This window comes from Mus caroli, unplaced genomic scaffold (genome assembly GCF_978045245.1).
Source record: "Mus caroli unplaced genomic scaffold, Mus_caroli_1 scaffold_16, whole genome shotgun sequence".
NCBI lineage: Eukaryota > Metazoa > Chordata > Mammalia > Rodentia > Muridae > Mus > Mus caroli.
In genome coordinates this window covers 8,658,662-8,680,583 of record NW_028227271.1, presented here as the reverse complement: position 1 = coordinate 8,680,583, position 21,922 = coordinate 8,658,662, and the positions used below count along the sequence as shown (strand labels likewise).

General features: G+C 42.7%; 1 protein-coding gene across 5 annotated transcripts in view; it reads right to left on the bottom strand.

Moving 5' to 3' along the window:
- Positions 1-21,922, bottom strand: part of Nell2 (neural EGFL like 2) — a 376,172-nt gene that overhangs the window by 251,096 nt on the left and 103,154 nt on the right. For all 5 annotated transcript variants that reach the window (XM_085831509.1, XM_029469878.2, XM_029469874.2 and 2 more), the window contains one exon: positions 13,078-13,228. In XM_085831509.1, the coding sequence (XP_085687635.1) occupies positions 13,078-13,228 (151 nt within the window). The remainder of the gene's footprint in view (positions 1-13,077; positions 13,229-21,922) is intronic.

Sequence of the window (21,922 nt, the reverse complement as noted above, 5' to 3'; positions counted from 1 at the left end):
CTTGAGCTGTGATGAAACAAATCAATACAAGGCTTCAACCATGAGAGAAAATATAAGACTTTCTCTTTAAAAAAAAAAAAATCAATGGAATTCAAGTGCCCACAACATCAAGAAACATAAGATTTCTCAAGCAATGCAGACAACATTAACTTCATTGTCAATAGAGAAGGCAAAATAACATTTCACCTGGCTGCTTAAAAGGGAACACACTAAACTCCAGGGAAAGATAAAACATGTTCTGATCAGTGGCTCTCAGCCTTCCTCGTGCCTTGACCCTTTAGCACAGTTCCTCATGTTGTCATAACCCCCCAACCATAAGATTATTTCATTGCTACCTCATAACTGCAACGTTGCTATTGTGACAAATTGTAATGTGAATATCTGATATGCAGGATTTCTGATATGTGAACCCTGTGAAAGGATAGTTCAACCAACAAAGGGCTCACTACCCACGAGTGGAGAAACAGTGTTCTAAACAATCTATGTTCTCTTTCCTTGATTTGTAAGTGGTAGGAAGATCTCCAGAAATGTTAATGAGTGTCAGTTTAGTCTTCATGTCAGAATCTAACTACATTGTAATGACTCTTTACCATTAAGCTAGGAAAAGGTTCTTGAAATGCCAGTGTGCGCCCCACAGATTGCAGAAGGCAGAATACATTTTGGCAGTGCATACGGGATGCTGGTATACTCTGCACTGAGCCCAAACCTCCAGCTGTGAGTGAAGTCACCTTTAACACAAAAGAAAAAATATGATTTTCTAGTATTATGGCAATTGATAACTCTTTTCCAAATTAGAAAATAATCATACAAAATAAAGATTCCAATTCACTGGCAGCCAACTTATAAAGGATCCTAGAAATGTATCTAATAAAGTCTGTGTGTCCTTTAAGTGCCCTTATAAGAAAAAATAAGGTGTAAAAATTAAGGATACGCCATTACCAAGAAAAGAAGACTTGGTGCCGTGAGAATAAAATAAAAAGTTAACACATGGGCAGGAGAGATGGCTCAGCAGTTAAGAGGCTTGACTGGACTTCCAAAGGTTGTGAGTTCAATTACCAGCAGCCACATGGTGGCTCACAACCATCTACAACAGGATCTGGTGCCCTCTTCTGGTGTGTCTGAAGAAAGCAATAGTGTACTCACATACATCAGATAAATAAAATTTTAAAGTTATCACATTTTAATCTATAAATGCAACATGACTCCAAAACAAGGTCTGTTCGTGTTTTTAATATAAATTAATAACTGATTCTGTTTTATACCAAGATGGTAATCCAGACAGCGCTTCTTACGAAGAAGAAGATGCAGAGCATGGAATACCAAGTCCTCTAACGTTACGTTTATCACAGTCAGGTGATAGTCTTTCAAAGTCAACAAAAGGATGCCAGAACAAAATCCATGGCCCAGAATCAGCCCTCCGTGGTTGGAGACCTAACGTGTCAGTACCTGTCTGTGAGAAAAGATTGGGTTGTTGGGAAAATAGCCCATCTGCCTCTTCTGTTTATATTGCTATCAAAGTCCAAAGCATCAACTTGCTACCAAATAAGGCTACAGAACATTACAATAGGCTGTTATCTGTCCATGGCTTTCCTGATTAAAGTAAAGGTTACATATGTAAGTGCTGCCTCCCCCATTCAAAACCCCAATTAACAGATCCAAAAACACTAAATGCCAGTATTTTCATGGATGTTACACATCGTACTAATTGCAAAGTCGAACACAGACTTGGGATAACTCTTTCCTGTTGAGCCAGTTACAGAAGGTGATTACAAGAAGAGTGTTCCTCAGTCGATTCTTATTTCAAACAACTGCTACAAACCAAGACAAACTGCCTTTATCTTATATATATTACACCACAAATTTCCTACGCAATTTTAATGATTTCCTATTTTTCTTGAGTTTCCTAATGATATTCTCTTCTATTTTGGAGAGGAACTGCATTCTCCTTCCTCTGTGTCATTAGCATAACATCGACCTCATTTGGAGGTTATAATGATTGCTTTATAGGAGACAGAGGAAGGGACTGTGTGGGAGAGGGAAGCTGAGAAATGGGAAATAGGATCAAGTCTGGGGAGAGACAGGAGAGAGGCTCAGAGGGCCAGGAGAGTGAGTGGAAATCTGCAGCCACTGGAGTAGGGGATCTCTAGGAAGTCCCAGAGACCCAGGATGAAGAAGGCTCCCAGGAGTGAATGCAGGTGACCTTAGCCAAGATGCCTAACAGTGGGGACATGGAATCCGAAGAGGCCACTTCTTGTAGATAGGCAGGACCTCCAGTAGAGGGATGGGGACAGCAGCACATCCACAAATCTTTCAACCCAAAATTTGTCTTGTCTAAAAGAAATATAAGGACAAAGACAGAGCAGAGACTGAAGGAATGGCAAAGCAATAATGGGTCCAACTTGACACCCATCTCATGGGAAGGCCCAATCCCTCACGTTATTAATAATACTCTATTATGCATGCAGACACGATCCCAGCATAACTGTCCTCTGAGAGGCTCCATCCAACAGCTTACTGAAACATGTAGAGAGAGACACACAGCCAAACACTGTACCTCAGAAACTCTTATGGAAGAGTTGAAAGAAGGATTGAAGGCCCTGAAGGGGATGTGGACCACACAGGAAGATCAACAGAGTAAACTAACCTGGACCCATGGGAGCTCTCAGAGACTAAGCCACCAACCAAAGAACACACATGGGCTGAAACAAAGCCTCTGGCACATATAGAGCAGATATGAAACTCAGTGTCCATGGCTGCCCTGTCTGGCCTCGAAGGGAGAGGCTGAGCTTAATCCAGCAGAGATTTGATGAGCCAGGGTTGGGGAAATCCACAGGGTCCCTACCCTTTCAGCGGAGAAGAGGATGGGGGTTGGAAGGAGGGACTCTGTGAAGGGGGCACCAGGAAGGGGAGCAACATTTGGGATGTAAATAAATAAATAAATAAATAAGACTGACTCAACTGCATTTCAATTAAGAAATTTAGTAGACAAAAATTTAAGCATTTTAAAACTATAGATGATAACAACTCAATGTCTGCAACACAAGGAGCTCAAACCAGCAAGCCAGCAAGAAAACTGGACGATGAATACAAATAACCAGTTTAGAGACAGACACGTGACAGGTTAATAAAATACTCGCACTCATCAATAAAGCAAATTTTATGCCAATATTGAAAGAAGTGCGTATGTATATAGAAAATTCTATACACACCCAAACGGTAGAATTTAGAAATACATAAACAACTTATACGTGAAGGAACAGCCCCTCTCCTGGGCCAGGCTCCAGCCTCATTTGTCACTTTGCTATTTTGAAACTTCTGTGTCCATCAAACACTGAATATTACATGGCCCAGGAGCACAATACAGCATCATGAATAATGGGGTTATTCCTCATCTACATATTTAAAATGTGCACGTTGAGAGCTATATTTATAAAAGGAAGATGGTGGCGTATGTGCATATAATCCTGGCACACTTACCTAACAAACAACACAGAAGACACAACCAAGATTGACTTCTAGCATTAACATTAGATCTCATTTTAGATAAAAAGGGAGAATTTAAATGACTGACACTGGGATAATTAGGTATCACTCCAGAAAGGGAAAAAAAAAAAAAAAACTATGTTGTTTTCATTTTTTACTGATATTAGTACGAAGTCTAGGTAGATTTAATAGGATACCTGACCTCACAATGTGAAAAATTACTTAAGGTAAACAAACATGAATGAATAGTGTATGGAATATCAGATATTCGTAAGGAAGACATGAGGTTTCCAGGTAATTTCCAAATATTAATAATACCACCTTTAATCACAAGACATCATGTATGAGGAGAGGTAACACATTGAAGACACTGACACCCGTGTTAGACTTACTATTCCCTCTCCTCTCTCACATGCGGAATTCTGCATCAATGACCTCAGATCTCTCCATCAGGAGAAGCTTGGTATGAAACATGGCCCTGATCCACAGCATGCTTATAATTTCAAGGGATAGAGGATTAGAAAGACCTCTAAATTTACTTGTGGCAACATTTTTGAAAAAATAGAGGAAACCATAAAGTCTCCTTTATGTCCTTGGCAAAGCAGATGAACTAAATATAAGTACCCTCAGATCAAGTAGCAGACTGACTGGATACCTTGTTCCGCAGCCAACTCTAGCCAACAGCCATAGCACAGGTCCTCCATGATCTGCAGGGAAGGAACAGCAAGAAAGAAGCAGGAAGGAGGAACTCTTCACCATCTGATGTATTTGGAGCCTCACGATTGGGCTTGCTCAAAACAGGAAGGAGACCTGGAACCAGCCTTCACTGGGAAGGGGAAGTATGAAGCAGGATCAAACATCTAGGATTGAGTAGTGAATACTCAGGATGGCAATAACCATGCGGTCCTTTCTCGTCTTTGTCCCATGAGATTACCTTTACACACTGAAACTTGAATTCTGTTCCATCAGTCCACCTAAGAGCAAGCCTGGGGCTGACAGAAAGTATGGCAACTGCTATTTGTTTCCAGAGTTCTACGTTTACTCCTGCTCTGAAGAACCTCCCATGTCTCTCAGCAACATGCGTGTGTGCAAACTAATGTTCGAAGATGCATCGCAGCCACCTTGGAACAGAGTAAAGTATAAAATTCATATCGGAAGTGCAAATTCATTGGAGATAAATAATTATACGGAAACACTATTATAGGGAGAACAAGATGTGAGTAAAGGGGTTTAAATCATGTAGAACGTGGAGGTTTGGAGCTTTAATTTATAAATCCCGTTATCTTTAATGCTATCAGCATGCATGCAGCCCAAGTGAAGGGTGCAGTTGCTTTTATGTCAGCCTGTTAATTTCACCCACAATAAACAGTGCCATCTTTTAGTTCAAAACCATTAAGCTGAGCAAATATTACCATCAAGTCTGATTCTTACTTACTTATGTCACGAAAGAAACATGGCTTACTCGATGACAAGCACTCTCAAGTACATTTCATCAAACTCATGTATGAATGCATTTGTAATTTCCCAGAAAGTAGAATAATTAATATGAACAGAGTAGGAAAAAAATCACTTTTCCACCTCAGGTTGATTAATTCGGAAGATGGCGGCAAACCACAAGACATTTGTACATCCGTCTGCAAAGCTGCTGCCGCATATTATCTCTGGGTGTGCTATTTGTAGAGCATTCAAAGCTAGAATCATAAATAACACTGGGGTATCAGGAAAATTCTAATAGCGACTTCGTGAGGACCAATTTATGTAAATCCCAACACTCTTGGAAAATGAGGGAAATCTCATAGAGAGGGTTGGCCAGGTCATTGCACCCCATCTGTAAGGGGACTGTGTTGATCTGAGGGAAGCCACGGATCTGGATAACAGGAAAAGGAAAGGGTGGCCTTCGGGAATTGCTGAGGAAGTTCGTGTTTGTTTTCACTGACAAATCTACTTTTGCTGTTTCAGCAAGCCTTTAATTTTGTGTATATTCTTCTTCGCCAGTACTGAAGAAATTGTTGGTGGTGTCTTAAAATTCTTGGCCCATTTCCTCTTCTTTCTCCTTGAAACACAGACCTCAGAAATGTGAAATGCAGAGAGGACTGCACTGACGGTCCCCGTGTCTTTGTTCTTTCAGACAGGCGCACAGATCCACCAGTTGTTTACAGGAGGTGGTGATGGTTATGCTGACTCAGGAAAACCTGAGCCAGTAGTCTCCTTACACGATGCTCACGTAAACCTGTGCTTTAATTTTTAATAGCAGTCTCTATTTGAACAAGAGTATCTGGAGCCAGTATGTCAAGATGGGTGGGCAAATGAGTCCTTCCTCATAGTTCACTAGAGCACTGTGCACTGCTGCGAGGACCTTGTAGTTTCACAATTAGACTGTTGTCTGATGTTGATTGCACACCATGGCCAGAAGAGATGCTCTTGATGGATTTCCCTTCCAATCTCTTTTTTACCCTTGGCCACCTTTGGGTGTCCCAGTACCCAGGGCAAGACCATCAGTCTCTTATGTCCAAACCAACAGAGTTATGTGGTTAGGTTTTCAGCTGAGGAACAGCTTAATGCAGAGTTTGATATTCTTGGAGGATTTTCTTACAGCAGTTTTGATGCAGTGGCTATGGTTAGTGGATGGGATCTCCCACGATTGAGCTAATGACAGTTCAGGATTGGGTGGGCATTGCGAATCCTCAGAGATGTCTGAACGTGTGCATGGTTCTACAGTCTCTGCGAATGGGAGCAGCAACGGGTTTTATGATTTCCAGTTATGATCATGTTCATACTTTCTATCTTCCACTTGATTCTTCATCTATCAAATGATTATTTAGCATCCAACTGTGTGACAACATGATATATGGAATGCAATTTTCAACTTTAATGTACAATAGTATATCATCCTTAAAAGCAATGATTTTAATATTTGGCAGAAATTTGTTGCCAATCATGTAAAATTTCACGCAAGCGAGTTTAAGAAAAGGCTTAGGAGGCCATGTGGTGTTTTCCTCCAGGTTCCAGGGTGGCAATCAGCACTGTGCTGCAGACTGTAAAGCTCAAATACGTGGCTTCAGTTATGTGTGCAGAGATCATGGAAGTGGTTATCATGTTAGGTTTTAGTTAGCACGCAGGTTTCGCGATGGGAGTTCCATGCATGTTCTGTCTCTGTTGCTCTTTATCCAGCCTCCCCCATCCCACCCCATCCTTCTCCTACTGTGCTTTTTCCCCTTCATTAGTCACCAGTCCACCTTCAAGGCACATGTCTTCTGTGACCCTCCACAGGACTCAACCTTTTCCCCAGCCTCTTCTCCCCATTTCACAGTCATCTTTCTGGCATCTATCTGTGCATGGACGCAAACACGAGAGGGATATCAAAAGCTAAGGCTTTTTAAAAACACATATTTTAAAAGCTGCGCTTTGGCACACTTACTTATTTCCATATCTCACAGATTTCCATAACCAGTCTACCAAATTAATACCGCCCAGCTCTTCCCAGCCAGTGTATGTGACACCTGCAACACACTGCTGTCAGGAGCTATATTATTCTATTGCACTCTTACTTGTAAAATGCCTTCCATGGGGCCGGTGATATGGCTCAGTGAGTAAAGAGGCTTGCCACCAAGTTTGACAACCAAAGCTTGGTCCTCAAAACCTTCATAGTGGAAGGGGAGAACCAGCTGCTGCAAGTTTCCTCTGACATCCACAGGTCCGATGGCATGCACATGCCCACATATATGCACATTAAGAAATAAACACATACACACATACAAACATACGATGTAATGTCTTCAATGAAAAATACTGGTTACCTCGGGGATAACAGCGGCTGGCCTGGAACACAAGTGATTAACTTGTTTCCTATACATCCTTTTAGGTCTTAAACATTTAGAACCATGGGATATACTTCCAATCCAAAATTGTGTAATTAAATCAAAATTATAAAATTTCTCAGCATTTGCTATAATTATGGTGAATAGCTATGAATGTTACTCAGTGTCTCCTGTGGAATTAGCACATGTGTATAAACCTGAAGCATTCACACAATCATCACAAGCATTCTACATCAGAACTCCAACATGAGAGAGACTACCCATGCCCTAAAGGCTAATGTGAGAAAGAATGGAAGGGAAGTGGAAAGGTCAAACACAGCTTCATGGAGGCCCCGGTGGACTAGGAAAGGCAACCGGAGGCAAATTATACAGCCATAAAGCAGGTTTGCCTCTGTGCATTCAGACACTGTACACTGATGCAGGAAGCCTCTGTGTAGTCAGCCTCCATGCAGTTAGACACTGTGCAGTCAGACAATGTACAGTTAGACACTCTGGAGTAAGACATTCAGCCACTGTGCAGTCAGACACTCAGACTCTATGCAGTCAGACACAGCCTCTGTGCAGTCAGACACTCAGGCACTGTGCAGTCAGATACTCAGACTCTATGCAGTCAGACATTAAACTTCTGTGCAGTCAGACACTCAGCCTTTGTGCAGTCAGGCACTCTGGCACTGCGCATTCACACATTCAGAATCTGTGCATTCAGATACTCAGGCACTGTGCAGTAGGACACTCAGCCTCTGTACAGTCAGAAACTCAGGCACTGTGCAGTAGGACACTCAGCCTCTGTACAGTCAGACACTCAGGCACTGTGCAGTAGGACACTCAGCCTCTGTACAGTCAGACACTCAGGCACTGTGCAGTAGGACACTCAGCCTCTGTACAGTCAGACACTCAGGCACTGTGCAGTAGGACATTCAGCCTCTGTGCACTCAAGACACTCAGGTTGTGTCCAGTGAAGCACTCAGGCACTGTGCAGTCAGACACCCAGGCTCTGTGCAGTCAGATACTCAGGCACTGTGCAGTCAGAGAAACAGCCTGTGTGCAGTCAGGACCTCAAGCACTGTGCAGTCAGACACTCAGGCTCTATGCAATCAGGCACTCAGGCTCTGTGCAGTCAGACACTCAGCCTCTGCTAGTGAGACACTCAGGCTCTGTGCAGTCAGACACTCAGGCTCTGTGCAGTCAGACACTCAGGCTCTATACAGTCAGACACTCAGGATCTGTGCAGTCAGACATTCAGATTCTCTGCAGTCTTATACTCAGGCTCTGTGCAGTCAGACACACAGGCTCTATGTGCTCAGCCACTCAGGCTCTGTGCAGTCAGACACTCAGGCTCTATGCAGTCAGACATTCAGGCTCTGTGCAGTCAGACACTCAGGCTCTATGTGCTCAGCCACTCAGGCTCTGTGCAGTCAGACACATAGGCTCTATGCAGTCAGACATTCAGGCTCTGTGCAGTCAGACACTCAGGCAATATTAGGTAGACACAGCCTCTTTGCAGTCAGACACTCAGGCTCTGTGCAGTCAGACAATGAGGCACTGTTTAGTCAGACACTCAGGCTCTGTGCACTCAAACACTCAGGCTCTCTGCAGTCAGACATAGCCTCTGTGTAGTCAGACACTCAGGCACTGTGCAGTCAGAGACTCAGTCTCTGTGAGGTCAGACACAGCCTCTGTGCAGTCAGACACAGCCTCTGTGCAGTCAGACACTCAGGCTCTATGCAGTCACTCAGGTCCTGTGCTATCAGACATTCAGGAACGGTGCAATCCGAAACTCAAGCTCTGTGCAATCTAACACTCAGGCTCTGTGCAGTCAGACACTCAGGCTCTGTGCTGTCAGTCACTCAGCCTCCTGTGTAGTCAGATACTCAGCCTCTGTACAGTCAGACACTCAGGCTTTGTGCAGTCAGGCACTCAGGCTCTGTGCAGTCAGACACTCAGGCTCTGTGTAATCAGACAGTCAGGAACTGTGCAATCTGACACTCAGGCTCTGTGCAATCAAACACTCAGGTTCTGTGCAGTCAGACACTCCGGTTCTGTGCAGTCAGGCCCAGCCTTGTGTAGTCAGACACAGCCTCTGTGCCGTCAGTCAGTCTCTGTGCAGTCATATACTTAGCCTCTGTGCAGTTAGACACTCAGACACTGTGCAATCAGACATTCAGCCTGTGTTCAGTCAGGCACTCAGGTACTGTGCAACCTGACACTCAGGCACTGTTCAGTCAGATACTCATCTTCTGTGCAGTCAGACACAGCCTCTGTGTAGTCAGACACTCAGGCTCTATGCAGTCAGACACTCAGGCTCTGTGCAGTCAGACACTCAGCGTCTATGTGGTCATACACTCAGCCTCTGTGCAGTCAGCCACTCAAGCTCTGTGCAGTTTGGCACTCTCCTCATGGTCTTCGTCTCACAGCTGAGCCAGGATCTCCACACTTTCCATCACTTCCTGCCATTTCCCTGCTTTCCTGTCACTGATAGCAATAGCTCAGTGCAATTAGCACAGGGAAAGGGGACCGTCTGGACAGAGGATGCCTCACATCAGCCCTTCAGATTACACTGTCGACCAGTGTCTGTTTTCTTCTTGACACTTTATCCCAGGTAGTCTAAGCTCACAGATTCTTGCCCTGTAGCTTTCTAATGTGGATTCAGGAGTATGTGCTCAGAGGAAGTGACCCAAACTCACACATCCCCATACTCAATCATCCCTGTGAGCCTCTTGCAGGTGATAGATGATCCCTTATTATGAACCAGAAACGGAAAATAAGATCTGCACCAGTCATTGCCAGTTAGAAGTGGCATACGTACAGAAAGAAGACCAATTTATATGGAAAACCAACAGAAAGTCTCAGTTGCACATAACTGCCCCACACATTACAAGCACTCTGGGGTTCCAAAACTAATTCAAAGATCGACACCCTCTGACATATGTAATTGGCAATGCTGTAGTTTGATCTTCTGGAGTCTACTGTGGCAAGAAGCCACCATATGCCACAAAACTCCATACTTTAATTGCTGAGGCCATCAGGATAGATATCCATCAAAAGGTCATCAGACAAACATCTATTGCCTAGCATTATCAAGGGCAGCTTACTCTTTATCAGTGAGCTGAGCCTTGTCTGCCTATCTGTATGGACACATTATTTTATCTGTTCCCATGGATACACCCACAAACTACCTTATGATTACATTTTATGTGTGTTTGAAAGTAGGAAATAGCTAAATACGTGTCCAGAAAATGATAAAGCTAAACACTTGGATAAGAAGTAAAATGATGGGGCTGGGAGATGTCTTGGCAGGCAAGAGTGCTTGATGTGCAAACATGAGAAACTAGGTGCACATCCCACCAGGCACAGCCAGGCATAAGCCTGGGATTCTGTGTCTCAGGGTAGGGAGAAGGAAATCAATACAAGGACTGTGGCTTGCTAGCCTGCCGGCAACCCTAGCAGAAAATGGTGAGTTCTAGGTTCAATGAGGAATGCTGTCTCAAGAGAATTAGGCAAAGGGTGATATAGTAGGATACCTGGCATCTTCCTCTGGCACCGCTGTGTACATGCACATGGGTCATGGGTATGAGCATCCAAACACATATAAGTATAATCCTGATGCTATCAGTAGCAGGTTAGGTGGTACTGTGGCAGAGAAACAGGCAGAAGAGAGGCCTAATGACTCCCCACGGACAGTACACCTCATAGTGGTGCAGCCTGGGTAGAAGGCTCTCCCCACCAGGTCTTCTAGAGCTAAGGGGCACTCTGGTGTGTGTTTGTCTCATCAATATGATGGGAATAAGCATGTGGACCTTGTGCTACTCCAGAGCTTCTGTGGATGTGTGCACTAACATTTTATATGGATCCACAGGTGAGAACCGCAAGGTGTAAAGAGGGGCAGTGAGTGGTAGAGCAAGTGATGAGACACGCAGGCTGCCTACTGGGCTACACTCTTAACCTCAATTCAACACAGATGGCGAATGAACTCTGGGAGCACGCACGGGCTGACAGCAACTCTTCCATGGTTGTCATCTCACTGACAATGAATGCCTTAAAAATAAACTATACTTTACAGAATGGAAAGATATCCTGTATCACAAATGTGGTGGTGTTTGTTTCACTAAAGTTTGCTGACATTGGAGACAAACATAAATTGAATAAGCAAACAACTTACAGAATTAATACAAAGACCCCAGAAGCAGTGATCAGGTAGAACTCAACGTAAGAACATGATGAGCTAAGGATGCAGTCAGACCTGGCTACCACACAGCAGAGAGGGCACGAAGGAAGCTGAGGGTGGCCCCCACATGTAAGTAAGTGTTGGCACCTGGGAGAAGGCTTGGTGAGTTCCATGTGTTCACACAGAGAGGAAAAATCTACAAGTTCACCAAGGAGAAATATCCCCAGCATGACTCCCCACAATAGAAGGCTAGTCTCCTTTGGAATGATCTTTCTTTATTTTGTGTCGCTCTTGTTCCCCTAAAGCCCAGCTGACATGGGCAGAGGCCCAGTGCCACAAGCTCAGACCTGACCTCATCCCAGGGGAACCTAAAGAGAATCCAGGGGCAAGTGTAAATCTCTAAAAATTGTGTGGAGATGGGGTCAGTGGTTTAAGTAGTTCCCAGCTGGGTGCTTGCATGGCGCCCTCCCCTCTGCCACAGGTCAGAGCCCAGAGGAAAGCAAGGCCAGTGAAATAATCCTTTGAGGTTAAGGATGCAATGCAGGGAGCCCCCAAACCCTAAGATCAAGGGTACCAAGAACCCTCCCCTCTAAGACTTGATGCCTTTTGTTCTCGTACATTTGATTACGTTTGCCCATCAGTATCTGGAAGAGATCTGAAAAGTTTCAGACTGCCTAATCTACAATAAGAAGAACCAAATAATTTTTTTTCTTCCAAAAATCTGAAGGAGATCATTAATACTATGTATCTAAAGCACTTTGGGTTTATAAACTTTACTTTTCACGACCACCTAAGAAGGGGCTGTCATTATCATCCCACCTTTCAGCTAAGCAGTTGGCGACACAGATAGCCACGTGACTTGCCCAATTCATAGATAATACATAACCGGACTAGGCATCCAAATATAAACCTGTGAACATTTCCATTGTCAAAAGTATTATTTTCCAGTTATTATTAATAACTAAATAACAATTAGTTGTTATTAATTAATAACCCGATTAATGATAATTGTGTCATTGTAAGCTATCATTCAGTATTTGGGTATTATTCAGTATGTGTGTATCTATAGCTACATGTGTCAAGTGTATGGGTGAAGCTCCTCTCTCAGTCTCTCCTGCCAGTTCTCCTAGTGATCCTTTCACATGAAACAGAAAGTAGAAAATGCTCATAAGCATCCCAGTTCCCACTCATGAACACATCCGTAAGTACGGAAACTTATCAGGTAAGTTCTCTGTATATGATTAAAATTATAAGGCTATTAAGTTCTTGATACCACAGTCACATTCCCTAAGGAAAAAGTCACTGGGCCTTTGTGGGTAATGACCAGGAGTTAAGATGTATGTGTGTGTTCGCATTGAGGAGGATAGCCCTTGAGGGATTTAGGGACTGCCAAATACATCTTCGAAGTGGACTTTTGTGTGCTCCCGACATGCTGAGATTCAATGGGTTCCTGTGTGTTTGTGCAGAACTCTGCATGCAGTACTGCATAATATATAAAACTCTATGTCTTAAAGTCCCTCGCAAACCCCTCCTAGAAGGGCTTGTGTTTATGTCTCCTTTGTATGCAAACACCACAGAGAAGGCCCCAGAAACATTACAAGCTCCACCTACCTGTGATCCAAGTGGTGGATGGAGAGAATAACTCCCGAATTTAAGTGGATCTGTTTCAGGGTCACCAAGATTGTGAACTCGTGTTTATTTCTCAGCTTCTGGAAAAACCGCTCAGCTGTAGCAGTGGATGCTTTTATGCTTCTGGGGGACTCTAAAGTTAAATAAATAATAAACACACAGTAAGAATGTGCTAGAGTTTGGTATGCAAACAATACTTTTCTCAAAACTTTATCAAAGAATAACTCATAAATATCAAATCTTAGACTCCATTGATAGGTTCTCCTAATTAGACCTTATGCTATATACAATGCAGGGCACCACAAAATCATATGAATTAATGAATATGTTTAGAAATCTGTTTTTAAAGTATGTCATCTTTGAGAGAAAAATCAGAGAGCCTTCCCAGAAGTTGAACACTCCCAACTTTTCTCTTTACATTCTTTCTCCTGTTACCATAGCTACATCAGTAACGATGGCAAAGAGTTGTGGGTCCTACAAGACCAAAGCGACAGGCCACAGTAGAGCCAGGTAGATTTTCTGACACCTCCTGGGAGAAAACTGGATTTAAATCTGTGAGCCTCTCTCTGAAGTGGTATCTTTAGCCAGAAGGCTCGCTATATATAGAGTCTTGAAAAGATCAGTGAAATTAGTCACTCTCAGCCTTCTGTGAGGCGGATGAAACAGGAAAATCAATTTTTCTCACCATATTTGTTGAAAGAAATACATAGAACATAACTTCACCCCCTCCTCCACGGGCTTCGAGAAAACTCAGCCTAGCAAGTTTGCCTAGGAAAAGGGAAACTTCACTTGGCACTTTCATATGGTTTGGTCTTGAATTCCAAATTCAGACAAGACCCGGGAGAGTCAGGACAGAGAGAGCAGTGGGCTGGGTGGTCAGGAAAACCCCACTGTTGAAGCTCCTGATCACCACAAGCCTGAAGCTTTCTTCTTTATGACGGCCTGGTGGCTAAGGCTTCAAGTTTTAATCTTTGCACTCTGAATGTATCCTGGGCTCTTGTGTGCACTTTAGTGCGCAGTAGGGTCATTACTAATACTCTATTTCACACTTTCTGAGAATCGTTCATAAACCTAACTGGGTATAAGGATGGATCCTACATGAGGGATGTTTACATTAGTGTGCTTGTGACGATTGTTAAACTGTATACACACGTAGGATTTATTTGTTGTGCACCTTAATGATGTGCACTTTTTCTCAGTTATGCCTCAGTTAGGAGAATTTGCCCACCAAAGCAGACAGGCAGCCACAAGAATACAGAACGCCCATCCCCAGCTTCCAGTAGCCACGTGCACTTGCTGGTTAATAACAGTTAGGTTTACTATCAAAGTCTCACTCTCTTAAATGGATCTGGGCAACAGATACCACATTGAAGCCACAGAAATTGTTAGTATATCTTCATATTTTAGGACGTTTCCTGTGTTTCTTTGAAAAAAGTCATTGGAATTTGTGGTGGAACTGCATTGAGTCCTTTCATCGGGTCATTTGCAGTGATGGCACTATTTTAACAATATTAAATATTCGAATTCTCAAGTACAGGATAACTTTCCATTTGCCTCCAACCCTTACAACAATACTCTAGTTTTCAGTGTGTAGCTCTTTCGTTTCTCCAATTTAAATTTATTCTAAATAGCTTCTTGTCGCTAGTACAAGTCACAATGTCTCTATTTCTCTTTTCAGATAGCTTATTGTCAGAACATGGAAACTCTCAAGCATTTTTAGTCTGTTGACGGTAAAGTAAAGAAGAGATTTATTTGTCTTTCAATAACAAAAAATGGGCAAGTATTATTTTCCTCTTTTCCAATTAAAAGCGTATCACAGCAATTGCCACCGTGAATCTAATGAGTCCCCACTTACTGAAATGTGTAAAACCTTAAAATAATTTATCCACCATAACCTGACAGCAAAAAGTGTGGGTTCAATTATAAATACCATCCACTCTTGGAGACAGAATAGCCAACTGATGCTTCAAGAGTCACCGGGTTAGTACTTTGAAGACTTTAGCTAGGCGCTGTTGCTACTTATATTCAGATTAGGAACACGCCAGCTTGGAACTATTATCACAGTTAGTGCCCATTGCCTTTGGTCTCCTCTCAACGTTTTCATAGTGTAAACTATAAAGGCAAAATAATCATGACGGTTTTAAAAGCCAAGTTTAACAACTTGATTAACACTGTGTGCAGTTTGAATAGCCTTTAAGCATAAATAATCTCATTTAGCCCTCAGAGCACTCTGTAACATGTGGGATTCTTGGCTCCATTTCATTATAAACTGCAGATTAGAGAAGAAAGGCTGGGGTGATTGGGGGTCATATCATAGTTATCCCCAAATCCATTCATGCTGTGATTGGACTGCATTTGGAAACACCAGAAGCAAGCTTGTCCATATAAGGAACCAAGCCACCTAATTCAAGTGGCAGATCCAGGACCCAACTGCGGACAAGGTGCTGCCTATGGTCACACAACAGAGCCCCTCAGTACCACAGTGATGCATACGCCAAGGGGTATGTAAGTCCTCATTTTAAGCTAACTTTTACAAAAGCGTACTGACCAGATAAATAAGTTTTTCATGATATCTGAATTAACGGGGCTTTTCAGAACGGCGGTGGGATTCCTACCATGGAATAACCTCGCAAACTACTTGCCCTCATCTTTAACTATAGTGATGTGAATTAAAATTTAAAAAGAAAACATTCCTTAGGAAAGAAAAGCTTCAGGAGCTGGCGAGGTGGCTTAGCGATCAAGAGCACTGGCTGCTCGTCCAGAGTGGCTCACAACCCTTTGTAATGGGATCCGATGCCCTTTCCTGGTGTGTCTGACGATAGAGACCCTGTACTCAGACACATATAATAAATACATATTTTTAAAAAGGAAAAAGGTGTGCAATAATTGTACAGTAGAAGTCACTAAGTTCCCTGGGATTAGTTTACAGCCATTGGTTGGACAGACCACGCCTCCTGATACCACAGCTAATTGACATGCATATGTTCCTCACTATCAGGCTGAGAGCAGAGAGCATGCACAGGCTCCTGAAGACTGACTCTGTCTGACCTCTGACTCTCATCAAACCAAAACCAACATCAATTGTCTTTCCCAAATCCAATACCAATTTAAATTTGGACCCATACCATATAGCCATATAGTGCATAACCTCACTATGATGAGCACATGTTGATTTGATGAGTCAGGGTGTAAGCATTAATGAGCAAATCAAACAAAAATGAGGGCCAGATTCGCTGCCCAGATGTAGCAGCTGACTGGTTGACCTTAAACAAATCATTCGACCCGCAAACTGAAATTTTCATTTATAAAATAAAATGAAATATAGTTAGTCATAATACATGGAGGGCACAATAAAATGCCTCTAGAGTTCAAAGTATTAAAAGTTCATATATAACAAATATCGTTTCATTTTTTTATTTTTAATTATTATTAGTTTATCAGTATGGAATGTGTGTGTGTGTGTGTGTGTGTGTGTGTGTATGTGTATGTGTGTGTGTGTGTCCACACAAGCATGTGTATGCCACAACAATCATACAGAAGATGCAGGACAACTTTTTTTTATAAATATAAATTTATTGAAAATTATTGTTCCAAGAAAAAAAAGTTAAGGTCCTATAGGTATAAAGCCTTCTAAAGTTCTGTCTAGCTAAAGAGAAAATGAAAGCCCTCTGAGTCAGTGCCAAGTATATATTACTCTTCTGGGTTAGTTTAAATGAACCAAGTGTTACCTTTACTATGAGTCATATTGTCTTTTTTTTATTAGATGTTTTGTTCATTTACATTTCAAATGTTATCCCCTTTTCTAGTTTCCTCTTTGAAAATCCCTATACCCTCCCCTCTCTCCCTGCTCCCCAATCCACCCACTCCCACTTCCTAGCCCTGGCATTCCCCTATACTGGGGCCTAGAATCTTCACAAGACCAAGGGCCTCTCCTCCCACTGATGGCTGACTAGGCAATCTTCTCCTACATATGGAGCTAGAGACACAAGCTCTGAGGGTACTGGTTAGTTCATATTGTAGTTTCTCCTATAGGGTTGCAGACCCTTTCAGCTCCTTGGGTACTTTCTCTAGCTCCTTCATTGCAAACCCTGTGTTCCATCCAATAGATGACTGTGAGCATCCACTTCTGTATTTGCCAGGCACTGGCATAGCCTCGCAGGAGACAGCTACATCAGGATCCGACACAGGACAACTTGATAGAAGAGTTTCTCTGGTTCTACCTTTGTGTGAGTTCTGACTAGCATGGCAGGCACCTTCCTAGGCCCTCTTACAGCCCTTCATTTTACCTGCTTTGATTTGACTTAATGCTAATAACCGTAATATGCCTTACCACTCAATTTTATAAGTTCTCAAATTGTGTTCCTTTGCATTATTTCATATATTTCAATTCACACATAGACAACAACTTGGTTGTCACAAGTGGAAAGATTGTTTTTAAAAAGAAATACAATATTTATAGGGTCAAAGTGGGATTTCTATAATAGATCATCAAAATTGTATTAATACATCTTAATAAATAGGTGTAATGAATAACAAGCTATAAAGCAGTCTCACATGCATATGGCGTGAAGGTTGTTTATTGTGCCAGTATGGATTACACAAGGATATTCTAACAGAATCTTTGCTGACTAGCCAAAGAGAGTACACAGTGCCCTGCCAATTATGCAGAGGCGAGATGCTGAAAGACACAATTTCATCTTCCCTTAATAGGCCAGTTTGACCTAAGACATCAATTTGGAGAGTTTATTCTTTCATATTTCTTCCTTAATTATAATAATCAAATTATTTCAGAGTAGCAAGACACCAAAGTCTCACTTATCACAATTAGCCACCCTACCTAAATTAAACCTGTTTCTGTCATGATTATTCTCACTTTAAGAAAGAAAACAGCTCTATAAAGCACCAAAGGGCATTACCAAATGACAAGAAATGCATGGTACTGAGCTTCTCGGCACAGAATTGCTGAAGGTGAAAATCTGTCAGTTTCTGTCCTTGTTTTCTCCACATCCTTTTCTGTCCTCTGAGCCAGAGAAATAATAATAATAATAATAATATCAACAATAACAATAAACAGATTTTGAAAGAATTGTTGCCTCTCAGAAATTCAATAAGAACTCTGGAAATCTCTTCACCCTCTGAGAAAAGAATCACTTCCCAAGCCCACTGCTCTGGGCTTCCACGGAGCTGGGCTCCTTCTTCATTCTCAAGCGGAGCCCCCTGCACTCAGCCCTGCATCAGCTGCATGGTGGAGACTTTACTACTCCAGGTCCTTGTCAGATCTTCTGTTTCACTGCCCCTTTGGAATGGGTGAAACCTGCTGAGGTCTCCAGATGCTGGATCTGCAGAAGGAGGCCTGTTGCACTCTGAGATACAGGGACTAATGGGCTGTTCCAACCGTAGGCCCCACCCCAACCCCCATCATTCCTCTGGTCTCATCTCTTACCCCATTGAATTACCTTCTTAAAGTTTTCCCACCACTGTGAGAGTTTCTGAATTAAACAAGCAATTTAAATGCTGGTGTTACCACTATATAAAATACACAATTCACCTCCTATCTAAACTTAGCTCTTAAGGTTAGTTCTATCTAACCTTGCTAGAAGCTAACTAAACTCTGGTGCTATCTGAGCTACTCTGAGAATTCTCTATTAGTTTTCTTGTCTCTGTGACAGATGAAAAACTTAAATCGTATAAGGGAAGAAGGACTCATTTTGGTTTGTGACCTTTTATGATATACTCAATCATAGCAGAGAAAGCACACAGGCAGGCAGATCCGTGGCAGTTAGACTGTGGCTGAGACTCCTCATACTCACAACTCCGTGGAACAGGAAGCAGAGACAGAACGGGAAGTACAAATATTCCAAGTCTGGCTGGAACCCACCTTCCAAAGGCTTCCCACGTTCCCTGAATAGAGCCATCAGTGGAATAAAGTGTCCAAACCAGATTAGGCTGTGGGCTAACATTTCACGTAATGTTATAATAACAAGATATTGTATTAAAGTACACGTCATAGCACCCAGCAAGCATGAAGTCCTCCCATTTCTGCCAGAATTTTCCTGTACATAACCATTCCCAGACGAAGCATTGCCCTCAGTTCGGCCAACTTTCATTAATTCAAAAAAACTTTTACTCAGCACTTCGTATATGCAAAATACATGCTACATAGTTTCACACTGAGAATTCTGCAAGTGAGGATCAGTAATATTTCAACACTGTGAGCTGTCTGTAACACAGTGGCTGACTCCTAATTGTTCTCCAATAGAAACGGCTCGCCTCTTCTCTCTGGTAATGAAATCTTCTGCTTTTCTGGCACACAGATACTACTTAGAAACTGCATTATTCCATCTTATCCTTTGCAGCCTCAGTGTCCAGGTGGTGTAATGTCCAGTGGAATGTGTGTAAAAGGAGCCGGTGCTACAATCCTCTTTTATGATCTAAAAGGAAACTGACCGCCCCCTTCTTCCTTTCCATTGGTAATATGGGGAGAAAAGGAGGAACTTCAATAAAGACAAGGGTGTGTGAATTAGAATACTGACCAAACCTTGGACTTAGGGCAATCTCAGATGGGAAATTTGCCATCAGCCCTTGCTACCTCTTGGCTCTGTATTGTTACATAAGAGATAAATAAGTGTCTTCCTTATGTAAGCAATGCATTTTCTGGAAAAGCATAGTCTACCCCCCCCCCCGCTTACTACAGCTCCCCAAATTTCTGACTCACTCAGACATCCCACTGGGCAATCAGTCTTTAAAATAATGATCAAGAAATTGTCTTTATGAGGCAGAATAGTAAAGATTATCAGTCTTACAAACTATACACATATTTGCTACTTAGTCTTTAAATATTTTTACAAAAATAGGTCCACAGAGGTAATGTTAAATCCCATCACTGACTGACCCTTGGCAGCAATGAGTGGGCTTTCCCATCTGTAAAGTAACATACTCTATATCTTTACTTGGTTAAGACTGTGTTTAGGAAGAAATGTTCAAGCATGGGCTAGGTAGGAGGGTTCGTTGGAGGACTGCTAGCTGAACAGACAGGAAAGGAATGGGATGGTGCTGCAGAGTGTATGTTCCCATCATGGTCTTGACAGGCATGGATGAGAGTTAAAACCAAGTGTCAACTTGACAAGAACAGAACCAACCAGGAGATAAATCTCTGAGCATGACTGTGAGTGCCTCGTAAACTGGGCTGAGTTGGGAAGAGCCACGTTAAGTGTCTGTGGTACCAGTGCATGGACAGGGGTCCAACTTGGTACAAGACGAGGGAGCATGAGCAGAACAGCAGCGTCTGTCTCTCTGCGTCTCCTGATTGAGGACGTGTGCACCCAGCGGTCCCTCACTCCGGCTGTACCCAGCCTTCCTCACCGTGGGCTGCAGTGCCTGAACTAAGCCCTAACTGACCCTGCCTCTCTTAACTTGCTTCTTGTTAAGTGCACTGGGGTAAGTGACTGATGCAGAACACTACGATGAAGAAGTAAATGACTGATGCTGTGAGGAACGTGACCATGGGAATGTTCTTCCTAGGAAACTGGTAGGTAGAGGAGTTTGGAACGTCTGCCTAGAGAATCTCTAAGTGGAGACTGGTGAGTTAACTTGATGAAAGGTCACAAGACCAGAATGCTGAGAGAAGTGTGGACAGTGGAGGCCTGGCTCCTGAGATTTCAGAGGGGAACAAAAACTCTTCTTGAGAAATTGATGAGAGACTCATCATGTAATGGTTAGAAAATATCTGTCTGCGCTCCTGAGTCCTTTGCTATGGCTGAATTTTAAAGCAAAGGACTCGTTTGCTCAATGAAAGGAATCTTAAGAAAAGATCTCATTTCCGTTACTGCTCCTGACCTCATCCACGTCTCCAGCGAGAGACAGCAAGACAGAGAACGAACAGATATGAAACATGTACAGTTCAGTGAGGAAAAGAATATAAGTTGAAAGTTACCGACAAGACAGTTCAAAAGCAGCAGTGACTATGAGAGAGATTATTAATTATTTGAACTGACAAGGCAGTTCAAAAGCAGGTGTGATTACTAAAGAGATTATGGCACCTTTAAAGAAAAGACTCCTACACTGAAAGAATACACAAGACACTACGAGAACAAGACCTTCTCTATCAGAGGCTATAATTTATGAAAATGCTAATTTATTTGATCAGAGGAAGCATAAACTGAGAATTCCACGTAAAGGTTTAGCGGTAGTTTGAATAAGAATGGTCCCCATACACTCATGGGTTGGAATGTTTGGACCTTTGGGAGTGGCACTATTAGGAGGTGTGGTCTTATGGGAGTGGGTGTGGCCTTGTCAGAGGAAGGGTGTCACTGTGAGCAGGTTTTTAGGTCTCATGCTCAAGCTATGCCCAGTAGGGCTCACAGTTTCTTCTTCCTGCCTGCAGATCGAGGAACTCTCAGCTCCTTCTCCTGCACCATGTCTGCCTGTGTGTCACTATGCTTCCCTCCATGATGATAATGGACTGAACCTCTGAACCTGTAAGCCAGTCCCAATTAAATGGTTTCCTTTATAAGCGTTATAGTGGTCAGGATGTCTCTTCACAGCAATAAGACCAAACTTAGCTCCTAGCTAAGTTTGAAGTATCAAACTTACTTAGCTCCTAGCTAAGTAAGAAGTATCAAACATGACCACCTCGGGAGGTGTTTTCCCAGAGTCATCCTTGAAGAAACACAGCATGTGTTTCATGCAGCTGTGATTTGGTGGGAGGCAGGCTAGAAAACCGGCTCCTGTAAAACGTTGACATCGTTATTCACACTGTCCTGGTTTTGTGGGTATGAGTTTACAAGATTGAAAGGATCATGGAATCTTGTGCTGAGGTTGAAAAGAA